The sequence below is a fragment of the Corvus hawaiiensis genome, chromosome 3 (assembly GCF_020740725.1).
Source record: "Corvus hawaiiensis isolate bCorHaw1 chromosome 3, bCorHaw1.pri.cur, whole genome shotgun sequence".
Lineage (NCBI taxonomy): Eukaryota > Metazoa > Chordata > Aves > Passeriformes > Corvidae > Corvus > Corvus hawaiiensis.
The window spans coordinates 68009218-68024777 of NC_063215.1; the positions used below are offsets into that span (position 1 = coordinate 68009218).

Sequence of the window (15560 nt, forward strand, 5' to 3'; positions counted from 1 at the left end):
TGGGCTACCTATGCATGTTTTGCATGCACACTGTTTATAGCAGGTGGCTTTTGTAAATCATGAAAGGAAAGCAGCTGAGTGAGCAGAATAAAAAGGACTGGAGACAATTTATCAAATAGCTGCTATGTGTTTCAACTTACTTCAGACAGGAACACATGAGCTTTCTATTTGTTTCCAAGGCAGAATAAAATTGTATAATTTTGGCAGCATTGATCCTTGCAGAATAGCTTTATATCTCCCCAGTAATTTAGCTGGAGAGTCTGCACAACTAGACAGTCAATCTGACCTGTCTCTCTTGGCAGGAAGCAGATGAGGGAGTAGCCGTGTTAGGGAAACCAAAAGTGGAATTTCAACAAACCAGGTTTACAGGCTTCAACCATTGCTAATCCAAAAAAAACCCATTTCAAACCATTTTCTACAATATACTGGCCTTTTTTATAAGAACTGAACAGAACTTTTCCAGTAGAAAATCTTCTACTGGAAAGAGGTAATTCTGATGAAATAGGAGTAGAAAAAAAGAATTTTATTTTTAGAAATACTGGAACATCCATTTTATCTTAATGATTGATTTTATCTGAAGTAAATACTGTTTGGCATTGTATAAAATGTTTAAAAAGAAAACAGAACACAACACTTTGGATGCCATCAAAACAGAATATTTCAATCAACCTCCAAGTGATTTTTAAACTGTGTAACATGGGAATATGAAAATTATTCACTTGTCCTTCATTTCAGAAAGAAAAATTATTCAACAGCAGGCAATTTCCCTTAGAAAGCAACCACTGCTTACAAGACAGCTCCAGCCCTGCTCTGCTTTTGCCCTGATTCCCTGCTTGATGGCAGCTCATATCTCTGCAAAAAATGCAGTCCCATGGAGTGCCTCAAGGATGGTTACCAGATGATAAAGGTACCATATGGTAAGAAATTTGTGAAGGTGGTAGGACTGGGGAGGTGGGCTGTTTCTGAGAGAATAAATATTAGATCTGTGAGCCACAGCAGGATCAGGATGTGTAGGAGTCAGGGACAAAAGGCAGTGGGATGACTCTGGCCTCTTTGGTGAGACAAAGACAGCAGTGCTAGCGGTGCTATTTCCCAGTGGGGAAACCCTTTTCTTCCCCCATGATGGTCAGGGAAGATACAAGCCACTGCAGCCCCAGTGCTGTCTTTCCCTAGCCTTTCCTAAAGCCTCTTGATCTCCCAGGTGTCTTCATATGAGCCCCAGATTTTGTCCATTTCCACCTGCTCCCACCTGCTGCTGCAGGGGTTGGAGAGGCAGCATTTGCAGCCATGGCTGGGCATCAGGACCCAGTGACCTGCTTTCCCATCTCAGCAAAACTCAGACCATCACAGAGGGAGAACAGCTCTGTGTGACAGCTCTGCATGAGCCTCAGCATAAAGACCAGCTGTCTTTGTGTGTGCCAGGTTAGAGGGGATGAAGGCTATGGGGTGCTATATGTTGGGAAGAACCAATTTGCAAATGCTTTCCCTGCCAAAGCCAGAGAAGCAACCCCAAACTTAACCATTGGAGTAATTTGCTGTCGTGCTGCAGGTTCATTGTGTCAAGGGCAGAAACTGAAGTTTAATCATTAAAACGTGGGTGAAGAGGAATTTGTTCCCCCTTTTTGTGCACATCTGAATGTCTCTCCACATCTGGCCCTGGCAGAACTGCCCTAGGCTGGCCTTGGGGAAGCTTCATGACCACAGGCAGAGGACAGGCAGCCCATCTGACCCTGGTTCCCTCCTTGGGAAACATTACCTGCAGGGAAAGGGGGCACCAGCAACCCCCTGGGCTGGGTCCTCCATAATAAACCCAGTTCATGGATAAACACAGTGCAGACAAATAACTAGGTGTGTGACAGTGAAAACAGCTCAGATATTGGCACAAGGAGAAGACACCCCTGAGGCAGCACTCACTGCAAACCCATCTCTGAATGAGCAATAGTTAAATGTTTGTCCTTGCCTCTTTCTTTCAAAAGTAGGGCAAATATCTATAGAGTTCCCAGCGGGGAGGTAATCTAACTTTAACTTTCATACAGTCAAGTAAAACACCCGAGACCTGTGTTAGGGATGCAAGCAGGTCGTCTGAATTATGATTATTCAATCTGGTATTATTTTAATCTGGCATGCCTCTCATGTGCTTCATTTAGGTTCATCTTGACCTGAAAACTGCAATCTCAATGCCTTTTATGCCTTTATCCTTAGAGGTGTTTTATCTTATTGCAGTGTATTTTTTTCTTTTTTGTTTTTTTTTTTTCTCCAAATATAAATATTTATTTCGGTAGTGAAGCCCTGCCCATGAGGCAGACCGGCACATTTCATTGTCTCGGGTCTTCCGAGGTTGGTCTGGGTCCCCTTCTATCAGCAGCCTCTTGCTTTAACTCTCCCTCTTGCTAATTGAGGCAGGAAGAATATGAAGTAAGAGCCACGGGATGTGAGAGCAAACACCTCCCCTGCAGTCGCACCGTGCTCCGGGTGATGTTTCCTTACTAGTTTACAAGACAATAGCCGAAAAAATTAAGGAGGGGGAGAAAATGACTGATCCTTCTGTATGAGATAATGGATGAGCCCGGGATGACCTGTTTTTTTCCTTGCGGTGGAGCGGTGCTGAAGACAGAGGGCACCCGCGCCCAGCCCACAGCCGTCGCCCCGCCGCCAGCGCGCCAGCTCGGGGCGGCCGGAGAGCCGCCAATGCCCGCTCCCAGCAGGCAGGGAGCCACTGCCTCACCCGGCCAGGTACGTCTCCGGGGTGACCCTCCGAGCGGACCGCGGGGTTCAGTCGTGGGACTGCCGGCGGGGCGGGCAGGGCAGGCAGATGGCACTGGGGAGACGGGTTGCGGGGCTGCCCGCGGCAGCCTGCTTCGGGCGGCTCTGCCTGCCTGCGGGTGCGGACGCGCAGCCAGGACAGCGGCTCCCCTCGGAGCGTCGCCTTCCTCGGGACCGTCTCCAGCGCCCCGCGCCGCTCGGCGGACACGCAGCCCCGCCGGCCCCGGCACCTCTGCCCGCCGGCAGGGAGGGACGGAAGCGGCGGCCAGCCCGGGGCGGTGCGTGCCGCGGCGGTCTGCGAGCCCCGGGAGGGGCGTGCGTGTGTGTGAGTGTGTGTGTGCGAGCAGTATGTGTGTGTGAGAGAGAGAGCCACGGTGCTTGTGCGTGCGGGGACACCGCGGCAGCAGCGCCTGGAGGGGGGCAGAAGTTTTGGGGAAGCGCCCCGCAGTGCTGGCGGGCGGCCGAACCGGCGGTGGCGGGGCCGGGACAGCAGGACACTGGAGCACCGAGGCAGCGGGGTGCCGGGACAGCGCGACAGGAGGCTGCAGGCAGGGGCAACGGGACAGGGAGATAGCGGCCGGGGGGGCAGCGGGGCTGGGGCCCGCGGTCCGTCACTGCCTCGGCTGCCGGGCGCTGTCTCGGGTGCTGACGGCTCCTCGTGCAACAGGGACGCAGCCCGACCGCGCTCCCGGGCGGCGGCGGCCGCATCTCCCCTCCCAGCGCGGCGTTTCAAGCCGACAAGCCCTGTCGCCGGGCTCGCCGCCGCTCCCCGCCCGAAGCCTGTCTGCACGGCAGGCGTGCCGGTAAGGCACATCGGGGCTTTTGCCCGCGGTTGCCTTAGTAACTAATATGTATTTTCCCCTGATTTCATGTGTGTGTACCTGACTGTACAGTTTTGCCCCCTACACACGGAAAAGTTAATCTAAACTGTAGAGTGCTTCCTTTCTTCGTCCGTTCGCTGACCTTTAAATGACATTTTCCGTGGCTGGCAGGGCAGACTGCTCGCTTTCTCTTTTTACTCACATTATGGATGGAGAAAGGAAATGTCTAAACGGAGAAAGATGCCTTCAGGTAATCAGAACGCAAAGGAAGAAGCTCTTGTCACCTGCTTTCAGGGCTGGGGCCGCTGGGGCCGGGCTAGGGCTCTTCTCCAACGAGCTACCTACCTCCTGAAACTTTTAAAACTTCCCGGGGGCAGAGGGGGTGTGTGTGCTGGCTGGAGGTGCGGGAAGTAGCCGCCTTGGCTTGAAAAGCAGACGCAAAAAGGATTGTAGAAACTCAGCATATGTGAGTATGCCTGATCGTATATCAAGGCAAATAAATACATGTTTTAATCCCTCTTGAAACTTCTTGTTGAGAGGTTTATCGAAGCAAATTGCCCTGGGCATTTGCGAAGCAGCCATCTCTGTGCGGGATTGCTTTATCGAGCTCAGGTTTGACATCTATTTCCCGGTTAGCCCGTTTTATCCCCTATTTCTATGCCACCAGGTTAAAAGTCACTAGGATGATGGCTGTCTTGGCATCTTCAAGAGTGATGCTGTGAGGCTTCGCTGTGATGGTACTTGAAGCAACTTGGCCGTCGTCAGGGAGAAGCAGATGCCATTTCCTACATGTCCTTAAACCATGTGCAGGCAAGGGGAGCCCATGAAATTCGTAACCTGGGTCTGGATGACATCGTGCAACAAAATGATTGGTGTGCTGCTGGTCTTTTTCCCTGCTCTGCTCCTGGAGATGGACGTGCTGCCCAGGAGTGGTGGTTGGAGGGTTCTTCTCTCTGCAGCCTCCTCACAGCGGTCGGTGGCTCGGATGGACGGGGATGTCATCATCGGGGCCCTCTTCTCTGTCCATCACCAGCCGCCGGCTGAGAAAGTGCCCGAGAGGAAGTGCGGGGAAATCCGGGAGCAATACGGCATCCAGAGAGTAGAAGCCATGTTTCACACTTTGGATAAAATTAACGCAGACCCGGTCCTGCTACCTAACATCACTCTGGGCAGCGAGATCCGAGACTCCTGCTGGCACTCCTCCGTGGCACTGGAGCAGAGCATCGAGTTCATACGGGACTCTCTCATCTCCATCAGGGACGACAGGGACGGAGGCACCCGCTGCATTTCCGACTCACAGACCCAGCCCCAGACCAGAGTGAAAAAGCCCATCGCGGGGGTCATCGGCCCCGGCTCCAGCTCAGTTGCTATCCAAGTCCAAAATCTACTCCAGCTCTTCGACATCCCCCAGATCGCTTACTCCGCCACCAGCATCGACCTGAGCGACAAAACGCTGTACAAGTACTTCCTCAGGGTGGTCCCCTCCGACACGCTGCAAGCCAGGGCCATGCTTGACATCGTCAAGCGTTACAACTGGACCTACGTCTCCGCCGTCCACACGGAAGGTGGGTATGGGGCAGCCCTCGCCTCCCCGGCCCGGCCGCGGGGCGCTGCGCCCTCCGCGGCGGCTCCGCAAGGACGCGCTTGTGCCGGGTCATCCGCCGGGACCCGGGGCCGGGGCTGCGGCTCCGCCCCGGGAAAGCGCCGGCCGCTGCCACCCGCGGAGACCGTGAAGCGAACGTGGAAAAGCGGGGGGTGAGGGGGGGGCCGTTCCGGCGGCGCGGAGGGGCCCCCGGCTGCGGGCAGCGGGAGCGGGGCTCGGCGGCGCAGCAATGCCCGCAAGAGATCGGGCGTCTCCCCGGCGGTTCCGGCCCTGTCCGCATTTGCACACAGAGTGGTTCTCGTGTTTCTAAATAAAAGTTAACAGATGTGAGCAGCTGGATCTGGGGCGGGCAGCCGCTCCCCTCCGGCTGGGCCCCGGCGGCTCCGTGGGGCCGGTCAGTCCGTGGGGCTTCATCTCGCGGGGGAGTTTGGCAAAACGGAATCAGGGGTCGGCAGGGACTCCGGGATAAGCTGCTGGCTTTGCTGCATGTGAACTGATTTTCTGGGTCTGCGAACAGAGAGGAAAGAAACCTGAAAATCCCTCCCCTGTCCAGGTAGCCCCTGCAAAACCAGGTGCTGTGGGAAAGGGCAGGCAGAGGCTCACCTGCCAGGAAGTCTGGGCAAGTGTGCTTGCATGCAGCTTGAGCAATAGTCAAAGCTATCGCTCTGCACAATCTGTTCATAGTCAACAGGTCTTCTTCATTTTAAATATCAAAAGAAAAATAGCAAGAGTAAGGTTATTTTAAAGAGGAGACATTGGTTTATGGCCAGGCTAGGTGGACCAACATAAATTGCAGCAGTAATTGCATTTGATAGAAAACAAACTCTTGTGATATATTATTGTGATATTCCTGTAGTCCAGTTGTGGTCCTCAAAATGGGATTTTTAAGTATAAAAATGCAAATCTGACCACATTATTGCTATAGCTTTGCAACTATTCTGTTTATCTGAGTGTATCTCTTGTATAGATTTGATTTATGTTTCCCTCTGCTTACTGAGCTGACTCCACACCTTGCATTCTCACAGAGATGACTAAGTAAAATGAGGTAAAAATATATATTGTGACGAAAAAATAAAAGAATCTCCAGGAAGAGTTCCATATTTACATCATTCAGAAGGGAACTGGATTGATTTGGACACTAAAACCAGAAAGTACTGCAATTTGAGGGAGCTGGGGGACAAGTGAGAGCATGAAGCAATGACCTGACATTTGCAGTTAATTTATGCCCTGTTCAGATAAGAAAATGAGCTGCTAGTAAGACTCCAACATAAGCTATTAAGATTCTCTATTGTTGAGAGATATGATTAGATCCTGTGGAAGGCCAGGATGACGAATAAACATGGAAGGGGTAAATTCTTTGTTGATTTAAATAGCCATCACTCCCTTCAAGGCACTCTGGGGAGCTCTGCTAACTCACTGTGCCTGAGGAGTTGCCTCGAGGGACTGGCTGCCTCTCTGTCCCACTCCTGTGAACATTAGTGGGCCTTACCTCTTTTGGAAAAGAGAACATCTTCTGAAGGTTCATTTTTTAAAAAAGATCAGTAAAAGTAGAAACCTCAGTCATTTCTTGTGAGCAATTTTAATTAGATACCTATTTTTATGAATGTTACTGACTGATGAAAAATAATTGTTGCAAGATTTTGAAGTGATACTTCTGAAAATAGGGATAGCCCACAAGGCAGCACTCTTCTCTTAGGAAAGGTCACAAGGATTTTGCAGATCATGCAGCTTGAGATTCAGATTTACTTTTTTTTTAAATTAATCTCTGTCTGTCATTCCCTTATTGTTAAATTCAAGCCAAAAATGTCACTGAAAATATGTAACAAGCTTAAACTTTTGCATTTCTTTCCAGAAAGACAAGTCATTGACCCCCACCCAATTGCTGTTCAGTAGATTCCAAAGATTATTTTTTCTCTTCTATTTAAAGTGAAATTAGTATTAATGAAAATCAGTGTAAATGGTTGCATTTCTGTTGTTTCAAACCCCGTGCATTCACTGTACTGTTAAAGGTGAAATCATTCTTTGCAGACAACACAAAGCCACTCCGAATAATAATCTGTGTGAGCAGAGCTGCTCCATCCACGCTATGTTTGGAAATACAGGGATAAAATGTAGTCAGAAACATTCCTCCTCCACAATTACTCATAGGCCTCTACACTGTCTTTACGGTGGGCTGCAAAATGTGCTGGGAGGAATTCTAGGGCATCACTGGTTGGAGAATCTCTTCAACAAGGACTTGTCAGGAAGGGGTATGTTTCTAGGAAATGCATAGGTTGTCACTGTGAAGAAGTTAATTCCTTCCCCTTCCTGGTGCTCCAGATCCAGTTTGGCCCCCTCTGCAGAGAGAAAAGCTGCTTAGTTCTGCCCTGACCTCTGGTTCTCATGGGGATGGACAATGCTCAGCTCTTGCAGGCGCCCAGCCACAAGGGGTTGCAGTGAGACCACTGAGCTGACTGACCGCCTGTGTCAGCGAGCCACGCTCCTCAGTCCTCACTGACCCGGCGTAGGGCTACTGAAACTGCCCAGAGAGATGAACCCTTTCCCAGCCTGAACCATCTAACTCCTCTGCTTACCATTCCTCTACTCCTGCAACCTAACTCAAGTTGGCTGAATGCCCAAATCAATACCTGGGTACACAATTACAGCTTTAATGAAAATCACAAATGAATACCACACAATTTGTTGCCCAAGTTTCTAAACATGAAGCCTACACGTGCCATAAGAATGAACACAAAGAAGTCATCCATATAGGAGGATGTCTTTGAGTAGTTTTCATTTGACATGTAAGTTTATTCTTCCTGTGTCAATATGGTAATTAATTAGTGATGACACTCAGTCTCTACACTCTGGTACATGAAGCTGCACGGAGATGTGCCAGACCTGTTGGGGTTTTTACACAGTGGTTTAAGATGTATAAACATTGCACCTGGGTAAAAACTTCTCAGCGAGTGAATAAAACCTGTTTTCAAAGGTCCTCATAGCATGGTGCTCCTTGTACATAAAAATTGACACATAAAACTCCACATTAAAGAAGAAAGAAAGGAGTTACTGTGTTTGGTTATTTTATTATGTATCTCAGGTGAGCATAGTTGCCCATTATGAGAGTCAGTGTTTTCCAGAGTGGGCAACAGTCATTAAATGCTGTAACAAATCTGTGCATCTGTCAGTGGAAGGCTGTATGACCATATAGTAGTTGCAAAGCATTTTCAAGGCTATTATTTTTTTAAGTTTTCTTCAAAGATATTTCAATGTTGGAGTTCTTGGTGTGTCTACATCTCAGGTTTTAGGCTTGAAAATCATTCTTATCTTGAAATGCACGTAAGTGGATGCTTAACTTTGAGCCAAAGCTTCCTAAGGAAATCAAAGGCATCAGAAAGCACATATCTTAAGCTGGGCACAATCCTTAGTGTGATAAGGGCAGAAGGATCTATGCTTGCTAAGGGTAACTTTCCAAGTGAGATATTCTGGCCTTTTGCAAGGTAACTTCAGAGTCAGGTATTATTCTCAAACCAGGCAGCCACTGGTGATTTGGTGAAGAATTACAGGGGACACTTTCTTCCTGGAGAAGAGCCCCCGGGCTGCCTGCGGAACAAGGCAAGAGATAGCAAGCACCACTGCTGTGCTGCTTTCATGCTGAAGGCACAGAAGTTAATGGGGTTGCCCCCAGAAAATGCAGAATGGTTATGAGATTGATGTAGGTTATGCTGACTTCCAAAACCCACAAGACACCTGCACCCTGGCTAGTGATCAGCATGAAGTCTCCACCAAATCCCTCACTTTTACCTGTTCCTCTTGTACATGGAGCAGGAGAGATGACAGTGTAAGTAGTCCTTTTATCACCTCTTCTTCTAAAGTACACCACTTCTGGATAAGCAAATAGAAATACTAGGCACCTGTACCTGGCTTTTCATTTAAATCATTACCTACCTGTTAGCCACATAAAAAGTATGTGAGATTTTTGATTCTGTGAAAACAAAATCTAAATGTACAGCACAGATTCCTTTGAATGCTGTTTGCAATGTATGGACCATGCTCACTCTTTATTGTACAAATACCCCTTTATAAACAAAATTTCCATTCCAACAGATTGACATGCAGACTTCGCAGAGGCAGCTTTGGAAATGGAATGATTAAGTTGCACCAAATTTGGACTGGTTAGAAATTAATTTTGGAGAAAAGTGAGATGTTTCTGGACTTGATTAAATTTTATCAGATTCGTATTGCCAGGCTGTTCCTTCTTCTTGAGTATAAGGCTTAAAATGAACTATGATGAAGCAGATGGCACAACTGTAAAGACTTTCACATCAAAGTAGATGCTAAGTATATTATATTCACAATGATTTTTGATAATCTGACTGCTGCATACTGTCCATTGTACAGGAAACTCATAAACATGGTTATATATGTTGGAAAGAGGGTGGAAAGGAGCGAGTCCTGCACTTTATTGCAAATCTCACGAGAAATAAATTCATTCAGTAGAACCCACTAAAGTAGCTTTAGATATGCTGGAAGATAATACTTCTTTTTAAAGGTAAGTGGGGCTATATTGATCAAATTGCTCAAAGGAATGATTTTCATAAAATTGTGTTTAATTTCTCAGAAGGTGTTTCTAACGATGTTCTATTATTAATTCTATGGTGTCACTCAGTGATTAATACTTTTTGGTAAAAATATTGTCAGGCAAGAGAGATAAGGAATTCCAGTTCAAATGCTTGAAATTTTAGAGTGTGCCAATATTTCTATAGACACCAACAATTACAAAAATGCTCTTAAAGGTTAAGTTCATGTAGTGGTATGAATTGTGCTGAGATGTGTGTTCATAGATGTATATTTCAATCTATTTTTTTCTGTGTTTAAGTTGGTTCACTAACCATCTTCAAAGGCTTTGTGACAAGAAAAAAGGGAGAGGCGTATGTCCCAAGAAAAGCAGAAATTAGTTTCAAAACAAGTCTCTATACATTGGATGCATTAATTGTATTAATTAGAAGGTGCTGGGAGAATCATTTACATAGATTAAAGTTGAAAAAATTATGGTTGGTGACAAACACTGTAGAGACCAAGAGAAATGCCTTCTTGAAGATATATTGCTTTGCATTACTCCTAAATTCACAAATAGCATAACTTTTCAACTACACAACTGGCAGCTGCATGAGTTAAATAATCTCAAAAGGTTCATCGAACTCCTGTGCCTGCCTTCTCAGCAATACTGCTAGAGTTCATATTTATCAGTCAGCACAATGGGTTCATTTGTGCTTTACTTTCATTTTTTTCTACATTATGTCATTGCTATCAGATTTCTATGTCCTATAATCCTTGTTAACTCTGGCAAGTTTCTTGTCTCACTGAAGACTTTTAAAAATCTTAAATGAACTTAGCTTTCTCAAAAAGCTATGAGAAAATGCCTCTAAAATATACTTTCAAACCTGTGGTTCATAACATGGAGGTGCTTGCACTAAGGTTTCTCAAACAGAAAACAGAAAGCTGGAGTAAAAATATAACTAGAAGCAGTGTCATCCATTGAGAAACATTCTTTAGGGGTCTGATATATCAGTGAGCTGGGAACTGTAGTGAGAGCCCAGAAGTATTGCACCTGCCACATGCAGCCCAGAAAAATGCTGATCAAAGTTGTTACTAACTGATGCTCACACAAAGCAATACAGGGATTTCAGTTTATCTTCTGGGTGGCAGGTGTGCTTGCTGCATTAGCCACTGTCACAGATGGCAGTAATTAACACCTGTGCCTGGAGTCTGAACTGGAGGGCCAGGAACTGACTGGACCTGATTGCACCTAAAGAATTGTCCTGTCACCTGTGGGTATCCAAGGGATGCTAAGGGTTATCGCCAGAGATGGTTGGAGAGAGGTGTGCAAGGGACAAATGCCATCCAGCGGGTAACCAGCTCAGGTTTGCAGTCTAGTTTTTCAATAGTGTTTCCTCAAACACTGTTATTATTATTAATGTACATCTTAACAATTTCTAAATCTGGTTTGCCATCAGAAAGTTGGCTGTTGAGAGAGAGGCTGAATATGAAAAGAAACAAGAGCAGGACAGAGCATACCTCCACAGTTCCAGTCTGTAGCAAGTTCCCAAGTCCTAGGTCTACCAGCCACCAGCAAAGATTACCTTTAGAAGTTTGTCCAATCCCATTTTGTATCATTTATAATTTGGTCTCTAGAGCATCACAGAATTACAGAATAATTAAGATTGGAAAAGACCACCGGAAGTCATCTCATCCAGCCTCCCTGCTCAAACAGGGTCCACTAAAGCGTGTTGCTCAGGATTTTGTCCATATGGTTTTTGAATATCTCCTGGAGAGGAGATTCCACAATCTCTCAGCCTGTTCCCATGCTCAGTAACACTCACAGTAAAGTTCTCCCTCAATCTTATAAATTAATAAGTATCTTGTGTGAACAGATGTTTCCTGCTATTCACTTAAAACTATTCTTTGATAACTGCATTACCTTCAGAAGTTCATACAAAACTGTTCATCATTTGTTAATCCTGATCATTATTCTGTACTTCTAATTCCAGTATGAAATGTGGGCAAGCAGAGCTATTCAGTATTCAGGATGGGGGTACACCACAGTTAAACTCCCTTGTGAGGTAACAATTTCAGTATTGCTCTCAGACCTTTCCTGATAAACTTCCAGTAGTCCACTGCTTTTTTAATTACCACCATGCACTGAATGGACGTTGTCAGAAAATATCTTAAAATTACCACAAAACCTTGTTCTTAAATGGTAAGACTTACTTCAGAGGCCATCACACAGAGGGTTATCCTCACGTGTGTTACCCTTAATTTATTAACACAAATTTTATTTCCTACACTTTGATTCCTATCTGTTAGTCAATTATTAATCCAGGACCTTCTGTTGTATCTCATATTACCTCTATTTCTGTCAGAGACTTTAATAAGAGACCTCACCAAAAGCTTTCTTAAATCCTAAGTACTCTATAGTGATTGTATTATTCACAGGGTTACCTGCTCCAAAACAGAAGTCTAATTAGCTTCTGAGGTATGTGTTTTTTTCTGAAAAGTTATGTTAATTTTTCCCTGATATGGCATATTTATTTATTTGTACCTTAATACTGTTTTGTTGTTGTTCCTGCCAATTAGCTTTGTGAAGAAATATCTAAAGTCTGCAGAAATACCATGTCTGTTGTTCACTGGATTACATGCTATGCCTCTCTACTCTCCATAAATTCAGTTAAAAATGAAAACTGATACGTGAATATATAAAATTGCTTTTTCTACTTTACTGCTTGTTTTTGTGCTAAGGCCCCTTTTACTGGTGTTAACATGCCACAGTAGAAAATTAGCTGGCATTGGAAATTTGTTGAAGTCCACCTTATGAATTTGGATTTGTTCTAAAATACATTCTATTGACACTCTGAGACAATGGTTCATTTCTATCCTACATATGGAATGACCTTTGTGTGAGGACTGTCCTATCCGCCTTTTCAGGCAGTGCAGACTGAGAGAATTAATTTAACTTTTCTGTTGTGGTTTTATCTTCCCTGAGTGCTCTCTCTATATAATTAGTTATCACTGAATATCAGGCAAGTTTCCCATTTCTTGAATATTTGAAGAATGGTGGGTTACTAAATTCTATTCCTTTATGTCTCAGTATTGTTTCATCTTGGTTTTTTGTGGTTTTATATTTCAATAGTCAAGGTATACTGTATTCTCTTTCCCTCATTAGGACACAACTTAGACTTTTCAAAGTATTTGTTTTATTTATTTTGTTTTATTTATTTTAATAGCATGATGAAATTTACTTTTCTGCTTTATCATGCCAGTTTTTTTGATCTTTTTGGAACTTTGGCTCTCAGCCTCTCATACACTCCTGACTAGTCTTCATGGGATTTGTTCATATTTCACTCTTTTGCCTACTTCTTTTAATGTCCTTGAAATTAGCTTTCTCATTCTGATATAATTTATTTTACTTTGAATTAAACATTACTTTTACTGGGGTTTTTTTATGTCACATGCAGCTTTTTTCTGTCCAGATATCACTAAAGTATAGTCAAAATCGCAGACTACTTTTTGGATAGTTAGGTCTTAACAATTTTTGTATGGCTTAAGACTAAATCAAGAGTTGCTTCTTCCTTTGTGAGTTCAATGAGCAAATGAGTAACACATGAAACACATGAAAAAGAAATCAATACACAGTATGTAAGATTTGCCTTCATTTTCCATTGTCTAACCTACAGTCTGGCAGTGCTACCTACAGAGCCAGAGTGTCTTAGTAACATTTTGTGGCATGGGTATTGTGCATCACAAGCCATCTTTTCCTCTTCTGCTGAGCCATTGCCTAGTGTCTTGTGTCTATCAAAAACCAAGGTGACAGATATTTCATTTTACTGAAAAGTCGTATTGTTATCTGTGGTGTTGCGGTCCTTTGTTCGAACAATTTTTATTCATAATCTCTCTTGAATATTTTTATAAACAAATGTATTTCTTAAAGGATATTTGAATTATGTTAACAGCCATCAATGATTTATAAGTCCCTTGGGAATTTGGCAGTAATGTTGTAAGCATGGGCATTTGGCAGTTCTTGTAGACAAAGCAGAGAAGATCATGTCCCGTGCTGGTGCAGAGAGCAAGTGTAGCTGTAAGGCTCCTGATCCAATACCCATTGAAATTAATTGGTGGCCCTCTGTTGAGTCCAATGGATCCTGAATGGGGCTCAGCACGGACATCAGATGTTGTCTTTTCAGGTTATTGAGCTGAAATTTCTCAGAAAGCCATAAAGATCCACAGGGGCTGTGAATCCCACATCTAGGTGTGCGCCATAATTAATTGAAAGTAGTGTAAAATTGTGCGAAAATAAACTGTGTTTATTGGATTTGCATAGATATTAGAGGATATTCAGATACATAATTTTTTCCTTCCAGCTAGAAGAAGGTTGAATCTAGTTCTTCCCATACAAGTTCCCCAGAAAATTTAACACTTGCTTCCCTTTGCAAAATGTTTGAGGAATAAACCTTCATTTTCTTAAATGCAGTTGTTTCACCAGCAACTTTCATCCTTATTCATCTGTGGATACAGATGGGTTTGTACAAGCTGGTAATTTCTCAAAAATTTATTCAAACAAAACTCATCCTGGAAAACAGCAATAAGAACCAGACATGAATATTGCTGAAATGACAACTATTGGAAATGTGAATAAGTGTCCATAAATACTCTCTTAAAATGTTTGGCCAGGCTCCATTGAACATTGAATATCTTTTCAGGTAGAAAAAGGTGGAGTAGAATATAAAAGATAAATTTGCAATTAATTGCCAGGAAGTGAGAAAACCTTTCAAGCTTGTTTATAAGCCTTTCTTACCCACCTGGTGTTGTGGAGTGGCTTCAGCAAATGGAAATTTGGCATGTAGAAGTTCGTGCTGGGTATTGAAATTGGTGATCCTCCTAATGAGAACATATTTCTCTGACTGCAAGCTGCGCATGAGTACATCTCAGTCTCTTGCCAGAACAGCAAATATGTGAAAATGAATATTGGTAGTACTGTTAAGAAATGCTGTATTATGAGCACTGGAAAACTGTAGGATTATTTGAGAGACTGGAAAGTAAAAATCCACTCCTATTGAACTATTCAGAAAGGGTTACAGTAGCAGGCTGACAGCATTCTTTTGGAGGATGCTCTTAGTTGTCAGGCCATATTTCCTAGGAGGATAATTCAGGATCGAATTAAAAACTCTACAGCTATCAGCTGTATGAAGCAAAGTGCTGAGCTGGGACAGTTGCTCCACTGGAACAAAAGTGTTGAAGATTTTGAGAACGAGGAATGAGCCAGACATCAGCCCTGACAGCAGCCCTGACAGACTGGGTATCACTTAGTCCTTTCTTGTTCCTTTCCACCCTCAAGGCACTACACTTGTGGCTCTTAAGTGTCACTGCATTCCCTGTTAAATAGGCTTAGCCTTCCTCTTTTGGGTGGATACCTGCACAACTCAAACCATTCTTTGTCCGCTGTCAAGTTTGCGCACCAACATCTGACAGCTCAGTCTTGGCATACTAAGTGACACGGTGCCAGTGTGTGTCACCTAGAGCCAGAATTCCTTCCCTTCCCACACAATGCCAACCTGCAAATGAGATTACAATAACAGGAAAGTTCTCCAGGAGTTCCTTATGGATTTGTCACCAAACTCAGAAAGAGGTAAACAATACTCTATTAAACATATGCCCATAACCATGGCCCAATCATGTCCTTCAATGTTGGCATCCTGAAAAAGGGTAGGAGAAGAATGTAGTAAAAATGGTGTTGAGACAGTAATGTGCAAAACTGATGCTGTGAAGTTGAGTGAGTCAACGAATATTGATTTCAATATATTACAGAACAGCCAAAAATGGACAGTGTTGAGTTATGC

General features: G+C 44.3%; 1 protein-coding gene across 4 annotated transcripts in view; it reads left to right on the forward strand.

Annotated features, from left to right (window-relative positions):
* The first annotated feature begins 2310 nt into the window (after positions 1–2310).
* Positions 2311–15560, forward strand: part of GRM1 (glutamate metabotropic receptor 1) — a 192773-nt gene continuing 179523 nt past the window's right edge. Inside the window, exons 1-2 of one of the 4 annotated variants that reach the window (XM_048297640.1) lie at positions 2311–2733; positions 4252–5149. In XM_048297640.1, the coding sequence (XP_048153597.1) occupies positions 4387–5149 (763 nt within the window). In that variant the 5' untranslated portion in view covers positions 2311–2733; positions 4252–4386. The remainder of the gene's footprint in view (positions 2734–4251; positions 5150–15560) is intronic. The other 3 variants (XM_048297639.1, XM_048297638.1, XM_048297637.1) reach the window with 3 other exon arrangements.